At 47.6% G+C, this 13,595-nt stretch overlaps 1 protein-coding gene across 1 annotated transcript in view; it reads right to left on the minus strand.

The window, feature by feature from the left end:
- Positions 1-13,595, minus strand: part of XKR6 (XK related 6) — a 286,303-nt gene continuing 272,708 nt past the window's right edge. Inside the window, exon 3 of the mRNA XM_017540460.2 lies at positions 1-2,753. Within this exon, the coding sequence (XP_017395949.1) occupies positions 1,789-2,753 (965 nt within the window). The 3' untranslated portion in view covers positions 1-1,788. The remainder of the gene's footprint in view (positions 2,754-13,595) is intronic.

Raw genomic sequence — 13,595 nt, forward strand, 5'->3', positions numbered from 1 at the left:
TTTGTGCCCAAGTAGAGACACGATGGGTTTGAAATGATGCCCTAGAACAGAAATATTCTTTAAAGGAACAATACTTTCAAAAATAAAACTTTTTAAAATGATTGAACATACTTGCAACACCTGCAAAAATTCAACTTGATACAATGAGAAAACAAACAGCAGAATCAAATCCTCACCCAAACAGCACGGCCTCTAAGGCCTGGAGTCCGCTGCTGGTGTCAGCCTCACCACCCAAACCAGGGCTCGTGGGCAGGAAGCATCCCTTCCCCACAACTCCAGAGACCCCGCCCCCATGCTCTGCTGAACCAAGCCATAATCCAAGTCCATCTTACATCAGTTTTTTATATCTCTGGCAAGACCTCGCAGCAGGGACACACACATATATACGTGTGCTATGGGCACACACACACACACACACGCGCACACACTACACACACACAAAATTTCCCATTCAACCCAGATGCACCAGGTGAGCTGAATGATTTTCAGCCAACCACAATGGTGAAAGACAGAAGCACCAAACAGTCTTTGAAATGGGTCAGTTATTACAATTTTGACTTTTTATATATATGTATATATATATATATGTTCTAGTTTTCCTCTTTGTGTTATTTTTTTTAAAAAAAAGCACAAATGAAAAATGAAGAATTCTTTCCAGATCAATTTAAGGCTTCCCACCAAATGGAAACAGAAGAGGCTTTACACAATATCACATGTGATAAATGTCTACCATTCACAGCCTTAAAATGATGGAACTAATTGTTGTTGCCAGTCACTGATTAAGTATTGTGCCTTTAAATTGTCGTTCTTTTTGCTACTATGCTGAGTTTTATTATTACTGATTATGTATATAGAAATCTCCTTTAATTGGCTTTAGAATGTCCTGTCCTTACCGAATTATTGGGGTGGCTTTTTGTTTTGTTCTGGTTTGCTTTTCACTGGGAAACGAATGTGATTCTTGCTAGGCAAATGTTAAAATGGCACATAGTCAGCCTTCAAGTAGCTTCTCCAGCCGTTTGAGTTTCAAACAGCCCTTGAGCTCCTAGAAGGCTCTGCGAAGTGGGGAGAAGGTCAGGAGAGGAGGGGAGAAACTGAACAAGAGGGAGGGGTTTTATGCTTTTGGTTTGCTTTTGGTAAATTTGTTTTCTTCAATACAAATAATCAGATAGGAACAATAATTGCTCTGTGTTGTATTTGTTGGTTGGTTTTTGTTATGCTTTTAGATTTGTTTCATTTAATTGTTTAATTTTCCCTCTCCTGGTGCAAAAATCACCAGAGAGTTTTGCATGAGAAAACGTGACAGTACTTAATGAAACTCAGCACCTAAGGGCATAAGGCAGTTGAAGGTTTTTGTTTGTTTGTGTTTTTGTTTTGTTTTGTTTTGTTCTTTCAATCAGCACCAATCCCATAAATGATCTACACTTGGTGTAAGGTAAAAAACTTTTTTTTTCTTTTGGAGTGGAGACAACTCCTCCTTCTCCACTCTATGAACCATAGCGTGGGATTTTTCAATACTGTTTCTTATGTGTAAAAAACAAAAGAAAGGTTTTCTTTTTGTTTTTACTTACAAAACATAGAGAATATCTTTGTATACATACAGCGACTGGAAAGAAAGCTTATTTGAAGGGGTTGTGACTTATTAATTTTTTTTGTAGTGGTGGTGTTGGTGTGGCGGTGGCGGTGGTGGTGGTTCTGTGTATTGGGGGAAGGGAGGGTTATATTTCTTGCAAGCGGTGTTTACCGCAAACCAAACTTAAAGTCCCCTTCTCAACTTGGGTCAAGATGCTCTTAGAGTGAAGACTCATACTGTAGCAACTCATAGAGGAGTGGTCCGTCTCGATATCGAATGCCTACTGCGGTGGGGGTGACATACTGCAGAATGTTAATAGTCCTTCTTAGCCTCCTGTCTACAAAATGAGCATCCCAAGCTGGGTATCGCTTTCTTGGCATGTCAATCTTAATGAGGGGCCCTTCTGGGGGGTAAGGACGCCCCAACGGGGTAGGGGGCCCCATGGGTCTCACTTGGAAAACGGGCAAGCAAGTGTCAGCCGTGAGATCCTCCTGTTGTTCCGTTACGGCTCTGGTGGGCGTAACCTGGGTCCCCTGGTACCCAGGGGTCTGAGGCGCCATGGGCTCAACATCGGGGGGCAAAGGGATGCCCCAGAGCAGCTCGGCACAACAGGAGCTGGCAAGGATCTTAACTCGTGGCCCCATGGGATGCAGCACACCGTAGTATAAGAGCATCAGTGCGATCCCAGCCACAAAGCTAATAAAGACACAACACAGTGCTGGCACCGCATAGGAGTCAGTGGTCTCCGGGTCTCTATAAAAATACCAAAGGAACGTCAAGGCAGCATTCTCGGTCAAGACTATCGTATAATATGCAAACATTCGATATCGAGTCCGCCCTTCCTTGACGTTAAACCAGCAGAAAATGTACACAATCCCTACCACCATGTTGAAGAGGATCTCCTCCCACTTGGACATGCAGAAGTCTGTTCCGCCATGGATGATCCAGAAGGCCATGGCGCACCAGTGAACCACCACGAAGATCCCAAAATAGAGCTGGAAGATGGAAGCAAAGAGGGCAAAAGAGATCACTCGGGATGAGATGGTGAAGAGGCGCCAGAAGACGTGGATGAGAGCCCCTCTGTAGCTCATGCTCTTCTTGTCGTCCCTGGAGTCCCGCAGCAGCTTGTGATAGGAGGCTAGCACCCAAGCCAGGGACATCAGGGAAGTCACAGAGGAGACACCTGCCGGAAAGACACAAACCCACACAGTCAAAACCTTGGACATCAACCACGGGGCACAGAGAAGCTGCCGGCTGAGGAGACGCCCACATACACCACGATCTAAAGGAGGAGGGAGAAAGAAACACAGAATCAGGAACCGAACTTGGAGGTCACAGCTGCTCCCTATGCTGACGGCTTGGGAGATGGAGCTTTTGTTTCAACAACCCCTATTGCCATTTTTGGGAGCTCAGTGGCTCAAGGGTGATACCGAGCCGGGTGTGTTTTCCTAGGGGGCTGAGAGGTGGGGCCACCACATCTGCTATAAACAGGCCTTTGTGGGTTCCATCTTAAGGAATCATGCAATCCTGTGGCACACAGATGCGTGGCCAGCATTGGTGTCCCAGTCACCAGCAGCCTGTGCTCCCGGAGGAGCCCACAGGAGTAATCACAATTCACTATTTCATCAATAGTGAAGACCTAGGGTTTACTCATTGCCCTGAGTTCCACACTGTTCTCCTCTGAGAAGGTGCTGGAATCACACTTCTGCCTTTTCCTCACTTCACTCAAAGTCCCAAGAGGCTGTTTCCTGAAGCTTCTTCCATTTAGCTTCTCCCCCACCCACCCAAGGCCACCAAGATCCAGGATACTGGGATATCCTGCCTGTTTCACAGGCTGCCTCTCTGACCCACTCTGGTCTCCACTGGCCTCGCTACAATCCCTGTTGCTTTCTCCAACCAACCGCTGCTCAAGTGCCCTGAGGCCTTGACTTGTGAGGTCCTGTCCTTCTCTGGTTGCACTCCAGGTTCAACAGCGGCATCACTTGGGCTTTGGGGTGCCTCTTCCCCTCACTGGTTTTCCGAGGTTTCCTAAGCCTCTGCATTTTATTCCCTGCATTTCCTCCCACAACGGGCAAATATTCAGACAGTTTGAATGCGTCTAATCCCAAGTCATACTCCTATTGCCATGGAGTAATTTTATATCCAACTCTGACTACTTGATATTTGCAACTAAGCCAAATGAAACACAGTCCATTGTTACTGAAGCCTCCCCAAATCCACCCATGAACAGCCAGTCATTATTCGAGCGCTGTCATACAATATCCACTCAAGCAAGATTCCATCACCAGCCCCCAACTCTCCACGCTCCACACAGTCCATCTGGGGCCTCTTTTGTTGGTCTTTTCTTGCAAAATTTCACAACTAAATGTCAGTAAATGCAACAGGAGACCTGAATGCTGTCCCACTGGCAATGACTCCTTACAAAAACCCTATGCTCCCACGGAGCACAATTCCCCCACAACGTTCTTCCAGGTTGAAATCAAAGTTACCCAGTCATCTTCTCTCTTAAGCTCAAAGATCAGATCCAGAAGCCCCATTCATCAAGAGAGCAACTAATTTTCCCCAGACTACCAGGCTTCTGCTTGTCTTTCCCCGGGACCTGCCCCACACCCCACAGCTCTCCAAACCCCCAAGGAGAATCCAGGTTCCCTGCACATGACACTCTCCAGGCACCGGCTCTGCCTCGCCTATCTCACAAAGCCCCCTCCTTCCATCATCTCAAGTAATGCTCAGGGTCTTAGCTTGCAGAACAGTATGGTGCAATAACAAAACCCGCTAACTGTTACAATAGGCATGTGTCACTTTCGGAGTAATAACAACCGTGGAGATTGGAAACAAACGTGGCAACACGATCCCAAGTTCTCCATGGAAATCTATCTGGAAAACATCTAAAGAGCACTCAAGGCAACTTTCCTTTTGCTTCTCTAGAAAGCTCTGAATGTGACCCGTGTCCTGCCTCACTTGTGGTACACACAAGGCATCTCACATGTGCCTGCAGTGGTGCACAGGGTTGGTCAGTGAACATTTTAGTGCTTACATTGTCTGTTAGGCTGCAGCAGGGAGAACTCCCCTTAGGCGTAATGCGATGTAGGTTGTGGATTTCTGCAGGGCAGAGGATGTGCGATTACATTTTTTTTTTGAGATGGAGTCTCTGTCACCCCAGCTGGAGTGTAGTGGCCTGATCTCAGCTCACTGCAACCTCTGCCTCCTGGATTCAAGCAGTTCTCCTGCCTCAGTCTTTGGAGTAGCTGGGATTACAGGCACCTGCCACCACACCTGGCTAATTTTTGTATTTTTAGTAGAGACTAGGTTTTGCTATGTTGGTCAGGCTAGTCTCGATCTCCTAACCTCAGTATCTGCCCGCCTTGACCTCCCAAAGAGCTGGGATTACACGTGAGCCACCATGCCCAGCTACAATTTTTTTTTTTTTTAATTTTGAGACAGTGTTTACTCTGTTGCCAACGCTGGAGGGCAGAGGTGTAATCATTGCTCAGTGCAGCCTCAACCTCCTGTGCTCAAGTGATCCTCCAATCTCTTATAGCTGGGACCACAGGCCAGTGAGCCTGGCTACCTTTTCTATTTTAACTTTTTTGTAGAGACAGAGTTTCTTTTCTCCTCTTCCTCCTCCTCTTGTTTTTCTTCTTCTCTTCTTCTTCTTTTTCTTCTTCCTCTTTTTCTTTATCCTCTTCTTTTTGAGAGAGAGTCTCACTCTGTCACCTAGGCTGGAGTGCAGTGGCACAATCTCCACTTACAGCAACCTCTACCCACCAGGTTCAAGCTATTCTCCTGCCTCAGCCTTCTCTGCAGTGGCTCACTTAGAAAATTTCCATCTTGTCTGAAGTCAACTCAAAAGTCAATGCATTCTCCTAGGTAAGAGCCAAACACACAGGAACCAGCTGTGGAGGCCCTCAGTGAAATTCCTGGACAGGCCTGGGAGCATCCACAGTTCCCTTCCACTTCCAGCTCCATCATTTTCTGCATTCTGAAGATCAGACTGGAAATTGTTATACACTTCACGTTTGACTGTGACAAGTTCTCAGCAGTGACCTTCACAGCTCCCTTTCCCTGGTGCAGACCAGGAGGCAGGGCTGGCAACATTCCCACTGAGCTGACCTTAGTGCAGTGCAGCTGGTTGGGAAGTCATGGGGCCAGAGCCCCTTATGGCTGAGGAAGGGCAACTCCCCTGGGAAAGGCTTGGAGAGAGGGCCTTTGGGCGCTGATCCCCAGCCCTGGGGTCTCAGGTTCCAGAAATGGAATGGCCACACCTTATGATTGATGGCACAGAGCCAGAGGGGCAGTCATCAGGGAAGGTCCTGTTTGGTGGTTTCAATGCCCAGGGGTCATGGCCAGATGGGGCACTAAGCACAACTTGTGACTGTGGGCGCCCCACCGAGTGAGAAGCGCAGTGACAGGGCATCGTGCGAAGGATGAGATCCTAGAACCTGAAGGGAGCAGATGAGGCAAGAGGGCCAGGAGGTGCCATGGAAGGGGTCAGGCCAGGCAGGGAGGCTGTGACAGGGATGGACCAGGGTGGAGCTGCATCAGGGCACCAGCCTACAGGAGCCCCGACACATCTCCAAGATGGGAACTGAAGGAGGAAACAACGTTCAGAGCTCCCCGCAGGCAGAGTGCAGCACGTGGGGGAAGTCATGCTCCAGAAAGCCAAGGGAGTGCCTAGCAACAGTCACCAACTGCCCCTGTGTTTTGCAGAACGGGAGGTACAGACCCAGCCGTCTGCCCAGAGCATCAGCTCAGCCCCATCAACTCACGTTAGAAACACACTTGATGAAGTGGGACCTAAGCATAGAGCAGGACAGGAGTGGGAAGAGTCAGCTGTGTGCAGCCCCCCGGATCCCAGCTTCCTGCCTCTTTCTCCCCAGCTCCTTCTTCCCAGCTCGTTTCCATCAGTGGGTAGCCAGGGTCAAGGTTCTCCCATTTACACAGCATAGGCCCTGGGCCCTGCATCCTCTCCTGAAGCTGTCCTTCCTCTCCTTATCTCATCTTCTCCAAGCTTCCAGAAGGCAGCCACTTGCTCTCCTCACTCTCCTGCCACCCGCTTTCCTCCCAAGTCAGCCCCGGTGGAGAGCTGTTGCTCAGATCATGCAGCATTCAGAGGACTGCTTCTGTGCCTCTCCTCCTGCCTCTGTGTGACAGTTGGGAATGGGATCTGCTCTGTCCTTCTTCACACCCCACCCTTAGCTGTTCCCCAGTTCTCTTTCTGCCATCTCTTGAGCTCTTTATGGTAGGCTTTTCCTGGCAGGTTTCTTATCCCCATATTACAGATGAGGAAACTGAACCAGCAGTGAAGAGACGTGGATGTGGCCACAGCCACATCCTGACACTTGCATGCTCACCTAACTTCTATGGCATTGTACCCCAGTGGGCTGGACCCCCAGAGGTGCCCCAAACAAAACACAGGCTTAGCTGGTTATGTGTTGGTCTGTACATCAAGGACCAACATCTCCCTCTTTCAACTCTGGCCCCTTCCCCTCCCTCCCTGCCAGGGAAGCTAACATTTGGGGGATCTCCACCATCTGCTCTTCAAATTCCTATTTTGTATTTCTCCCAAATTGAGTTCCTTTTAGACAGCAATTCTTCCCCTTCCATCTGTCAAACTTCCCTCTGTCTTCCCACATTTAAAAAAAGTCCAGTCTCTTCTTGGAAATGTTCCCAGAAAAGTATAAGGCAGCTGCGTCCACCGCCTCTCTAAGCATAATATACTGTCTCCCATCCTCGTCTCCACCCAGGAGACACGGCAAGAGAGTGACATGACAAATGTACTTTCCTATTTGGGCAACGAAGAGGGAAGAAAACAAGCATCCTGATGCCTTCTGTGAGCCAGCCTCAGAGCCGTTAAAGAACCTGCTCAAGGCCACACAGCTAGTAAGCAAGAGAGCTCATACTGAAACCTGAGACTGTTTCACTCCCCAGAATCAGGATCTGCATGTGCTGGAGCTGGCCAATTGTTAAATTGTGGGCTTCCTGATGTCACATTGCAGGCTTGAAATCGGCATGGTGGGAGTATTTACACCACAGCAATTGGCAAATGCTACAAATCGGAGCTCCAACTAATCCTGCTAAATGCTGGTTGTTAAACATTTACCAGCATACCACTGGTCAGGATTGCATCCTTCTTGAAAAGCATGGTGAGTGTCTATGCAAATTAGAAGGGCTTGTCTCCAAAGGGCCCTACTCCACATTCAGTGGTGTATGTCTATGTGGTCTTCACATGCAGGGCACTACCTGGCTATCAGTTAGAATCAAATTCCTTAGTGTTAATGAGAAAGCAACAAAGAAAGCAATCTTCTTTTAAAACTTTTGCTGAAAATATATACACAGGAAATATTAGGCTGGTGCAAAAGTAGTTGTAGTTTTGCCATTTCAATGGCAAATAATTTCAGATCTAACAGGTTGCTTTGAGTAGTCTTTCATAAGCGCTGACATGCTCATTTTCATTACATTTCTGTACTTGAAGAGGGTGTGATCCAGATGTGAGATTTCCACATAGGGTCACTTTAATGCACCTCTGACACCTCCAGATGTAGCCTTAAGAAGGGTCAAAGAAAACAGACAGTAACCACATCTGTGGCCCTAAGCCTCAGGACTGACATACATGTGGCCGAGGAGATCAGGAAAAACCCAAAGCTGATCAAAGTGGCCTGGTGTAAACATGAGAGAGGAGGATTTGGCCATCTCGGGAAAGCCAAAATCTGAGCGATCACACCATACCCTGGCTGGACAAAAAGCTCTTTGACATAAACAAGATGAGCCAAGGGAGAAATAATTCAAATCTGGCCACTACGGAGGTAGTTTTTGTCATAGAGCATCAGGTCTTACCATGGTTTCTATGAAATCTCTCTCTTTTCTTTTGCCTCTGAATTCATGCATATCATGTCATCTGCTAATTTCTAGTAAGTTCAAGAACAGTGATAACTTTCCTCTATTGAACAGCCACCTTGACCCAGACTCTATGCTAGGCACTGCACATAAATTCACTCAGTTGTTCTTCCCTACCATGCTAGCCACAGTAGTAGGCTGATTTAAAGATGCAGAGACTGAAGTTCACAGGCTAATTAAGTAACCTTTCCACATCAAGCAGTTAAGAAGTTGTAGAACTAGAATTCGAACACAGGCCTGTCTGAATCCCAAACTCAGATTATTTTTTGAGTCACTGGGAAAGATCTCTCTCCATCCTCAACCAAAAATTAAAGAATTAACACTGAGGTTTATACATCAGTTTCTTATTAATTTGGTTATCACATGTCAATCAGCCCTCTGATGATCTCTGTGAGCACTAACAAAGTCAAATTTGTAGGTCTACACAGCTGAGGACCCACCCTCGGAGGCCCTGCCTGAGTGTTCAAGCCACTGCAAAGCTGGTGACACACTGTTCTATCTCTCTTGCCTGAGTGGCTAGAATAGCCTCCTAACTGGCCTCTCTGCATCTGCCCTCATCCCAACACTCTATCTAACCTACAGCAGCCAACATGATTAAGCTACAAGGTGTCCCTCCACGTGGCTTCCTGTGCCGGGTAGACCATCAGGGCTCGCTGATTTTCAATGCCTTTTGTGTGGAAGAATGTATACGCCCACCCTGCTGGACTGAGGTGTGGCCAGGCACGTAAGCAGAAGGGCCATGTGGCTCTGCCAGGCAGAAGAGCATGCTCACCCATGCTCCAGGAAGAGACTGATCCATAGGGACTCTTGACTCACTGGCAGCAAGCATGAAGAAATCGAAAATGTTTGAGGCCAGTAGAACTGTGTAGGTATTTTAAAGGGAAGCACAGCCAGCCTGTTCTCACAGAAGTGCTAAGTCACCCCAGGTAAAAGCCATAGTCCTTAGAAGGGCCAGCAAGGCTGCCTTGGAATTACCCATGGAACCAGCCGGCTCCCCCTTCCCAGGAATCTCTGCCTCCAACGGGCTCAAATCTAAGCTCTTCCTGTGGCATCAAGGCGTCTGTCAAGTCCCCTTTGCCCTCCCTGGGGACCTCTCCTGCTGGCCCCTCAGACATGCTCCAGCCACATTTGCACTTGCTAGTTCCTCTGCCTGGAATGCTCTTCCCCCGCTATCCCTACATTGTTACACAAATGTCACCTTCCCACCAAGACCTTTATGCAATGATCAGCTTCTCAGCCAGGACCCCCCAACCACCACACTTAAAACTGCAACTCTCTGCCATGGTTTGAATGTGTCCCTCAAAAGTTCATGTGTTGGGAACTTAATCACCATTGTAGCATTGAGTTAAGAGGTGGGGCCTTCAAGAGGTGATTAGGCCATGGGGGCCCTGCCTCCTGAATGGATTGGTGCAGTTAACACAGAATTGGGTTATTTATCCGGGGAGTGGGTTCCTGACTTTAAAAAAGTAGTTTGGGCTGGGCAAGGAGGCTCACGCCTATAATCTCAGCACTTTGGGAGGCTTGAAGTGGGTGGATCACTTAAGGTCAGGAGTTCAAGACTAGCCTGGCCAACATGGCAAAACCCCATCTCTACTAAAAATACAAAAAAAAATTAGCTGGGCATGATGGCATGCACCTGTAGTCCCAGCTACTTGGGAGGCTGAGGCAGGAGAACTGTTTGAACTGGGGAGGTGGAGGCTGCAGTGAGCTGAGATTGCACCACTGCACTCCAGCCTGGGCAACAGCAGTATTCTGTCTCAAACAAAAAAGTAGTTTGGCCTGAGCTCTGTCTCTCTCTCTGCGCTCCCCCCAACCAACTCTTGCTATGTTAAGACACAGCAAGGAAGCTCTCACCAGATGCAGCTTCTCAGTCTTCAGCTTCTCAGCTTCCAAAACCATGAGGCAAGTGCGCTTCTATTCTTTATAAATTACCCAGTCTGTGATAGCGTAGCAGCCGGAAATGGACTAAGATGCCCCTCAAGACCCCCTCCTGCCTTCTTGCTTTTTTTTTTTTTTTTTTTTTTTTTCACTATAGCATTTTGTACCACCTTGATCAACTTTTTCTCTTACTTGTTACTTTCAGATTTTTAGTTTTACTATGTTCCACGGTGAATGTTAGCTCCTCAAGGGCAGTGCAGGGATTTGGTCTGGTCCTTCTGGAATTACATGCAACATTGTGTGGGTATTTTTCTCATGAAGGAGTCCACAGCTATTTTTGGATTTTTTTTTTTTTAGGCAGAGTCTCACTCTGTTGCCCAGGCTAGAGTGCAGTGTGGCGCGATCTTGGGGATTCTTAAGTAGGCAAACAAGGGAAGGGATCATGACCCCCTCCCTAGCCGCCATGACCTCCCACAATGCTCTCCACATAGGGGAAAGGGAGGTCCCTGGGAGCAGTCATGTATGCCTTTGTCACTTAGGAAGAAAACCTTGGGCTTAAAGACAGGGAAGAAAAGAAAGTCAATTTACTGAGTATTTCAGTGCATCAGACATTATGCCAGACTCTGTGCAAACGTTATTTCATTTAATCTAATAGGACAACAATCTCATGAGAATGCCTGTCAGTGTCCCTATTTTACAGAGGAAGGAATTGAGGCTCAGGCAGGTAAAAGAATTGGCCTAAGGTTACTGTATTAAGTAAGTCTTTTTATTCTGAGGCTTTCACATCTGGGGGAGAAGGAGAGACCCTGGAGGAAATGCCCCACCCAGGGTTAGCCAATTCGTAGTGAAAGTAAAAAACTCTCTGTGAGCATGCCTTTCACATGCAAACCAACTCATCCAGACCCACAACTCCCAACCACCTCCTTTATGGGCTCGCACTCTCTGGGTCACTATCCAACCATCCTCATCTCTCCAGGGCCAGGTACCAGACAACTACAGACAACCCTGAGACCCCAGGGCTGCAGAAATGAATCAGACTAGCCATCCAAAGCCAGCCTCCTGCCCTTACCTGCTCCTTCCTGTGGAGACCACAACAGGAGCCTTTGCTCATAGCTCTCCCCTCTCCCCCTCTGTCTCCTGACTCACTTGGGTGCTTCTCTGTGTGCCCCCTGCACTGTGGCGTGCCGTGTAACCCTCCTCTTGAGATTTGTGAGTATATTAAACTATCTTTTCCGTGGCGGCTGCCTTGATCTGTTGGTTCTATCATACCTAAATAATAATAAAGCCTGTATTTTGAAACTTACAAAATTAGCAAGCTCTTGGAGAGGGGATTCATACTCAATACACCCAAGATGACTTTGAGGTCCAAGGCTCCAAATGCTGGGAAGTTACAAAGCTGAAAGCCCTTCCCAGCAGGCTCAAATCCAAGCTCCCATTCATGGGGCCCAGGGCTTCCATGTCTAGGTCAGTCTCCTGGTCCCATGTTCAAGATTTAGTGACAGTAATTTGCTTGCCGAGACATGAGGGCAAAGTGGTTCTGAGGTTGTGCTCCAGAGCCAGGCTAGATGCCACCCTCTTCTTGCCACATGAGGCTGGATACCACCCCCAATTCCTCATCTGCAAAAAGGCAATAATAATTGAGTACCTCTCATGAGGGTGGTATGAGGATGAAGGGGCAGGTGGCCACGAAAGGGCTTAGCTCAGTGCCCAGCACAGAGCAGCGTACACCAACAAACGGGTGTCAAGAGAGACGCACAGATCACATACATATGCCATGTTTGTTTTTGCCCATGTCACTCCCTCTTCCTAGAATGATTTGCCTGATCTTTGCTTGGCCATCTTCTCCTGCTCATCCTCCAAGCTCAACCCAGGCATCATCTCCTGCTGGGGCCCTCCTCTGAATCCCTAGGATGCATAGATTCTCCCCTCCATGCTCTCAACAGCACACTATGCATTTTCCCTCTATGGCCAGTATTAAATTTTATTTTACTTTACTATTATTTTTTAAAGACAGAGTCTTCTTCTGTCACTCAGACTGGAATACAGTGGTGTGATGATGGTTCACTGTAACCATGAACTCCAGGGCTCAAGCAATCCTCCCACCTCAGCCTCCTGAGTTGCTGTGACTACGGGTATGTGCCACCACACTGGCTTTTTATTTTTTATTTTTTTGGTGGAGATAGCGGGGGTCTTGCTCTGTTATCTAGGCTGGGTTTGAAGTCCTGGCCTCAAGTCTTAGTGTCCCAAAATGCTGGGATTACAGGTGTGAGCCATCATGCTTGGTCCTGGACACTATTTCATAGTCACGCTTTCTGTGCACTCTCCCTCTCTCCCTTCCTTAACTGTGACTTCCCTGAGGACTGCGCTCACATTTATTCTCAAGGACAGAAGCACTGTCCATTCCTGTGACCTCCATGCCTGGCACAGAGAGGACACCCAACAAATGATTTCTTAGATGATGAATACACAGCCACGTTTTCCCAATCAACGCCACAAATGTGAAATCCAGGTGGTGACACTCTTGACGCCCTGACCACAGGATGCTGTGAACAGAACCCCCTTTCTCTGCTATCCTCCCTGGATTATCTGAGGCCAGCAGGGCACAGCTCCTTTAATTGCTCAGTGAAATCAACTTTCCCCACTGTGATAGTGTCCTAGGGCTTCTGTAACAAATTACTACAAACTTAATAGTCGAGAATACAAATGTTATTAGCATACAATTCTAGGGTCAGAATCTAGAATGAATTTCACTGGTTCAATGCTGAGCTATGAGCAGGGCTGTGCTCCCCCTGGAGGTTCTGGGGGAGAATCTGTTTCCTTGCTTTTCCAGCTTCCAGCTTCTAGACCTGCCTGCATTCCTTGGCTCATGGCCCCTTCCTCCATCTTCAAAACCTGCAGCATAGCATCTTCCAGTCTCTCTTTTGGCTCCCTTGTCACACTGCTTTCTGTCTCTCTGATCTCCTGGCTCCTTCTTATGAAGATTCCTGTTATTATATTGAGTCCAATTGGGTCATCCAGAATATTCTTCCCATCTCAAAAATCTTAATCACATCTGCAAAGTCCCTTTTGCATATAAAATAACATTTATAGTTTATGGGGTTTAGGAGGTAGACATCTTGTGGGACCACGTTCAGTCTACAACAACCACAATCACCCATTTAACAGCAAGGTAATGGTTCTCAACCGAGATTGCGCCACTGCACTTTAGCCTGGGAGACCGAGCAAGACTCCACCTCAAAAAAAAAAAAAA

The sequence above is a fragment of the Cebus imitator genome, unplaced genomic scaffold (genome assembly GCF_001604975.1).
Source record: "Cebus imitator isolate Cc_AM_T3 unplaced genomic scaffold, Cebus_imitator-1.0 Scaffold125, whole genome shotgun sequence".
Classification (NCBI taxonomy): Eukaryota; Metazoa; Chordata; class Mammalia; order Primates; family Cebidae; genus Cebus; species Cebus imitator.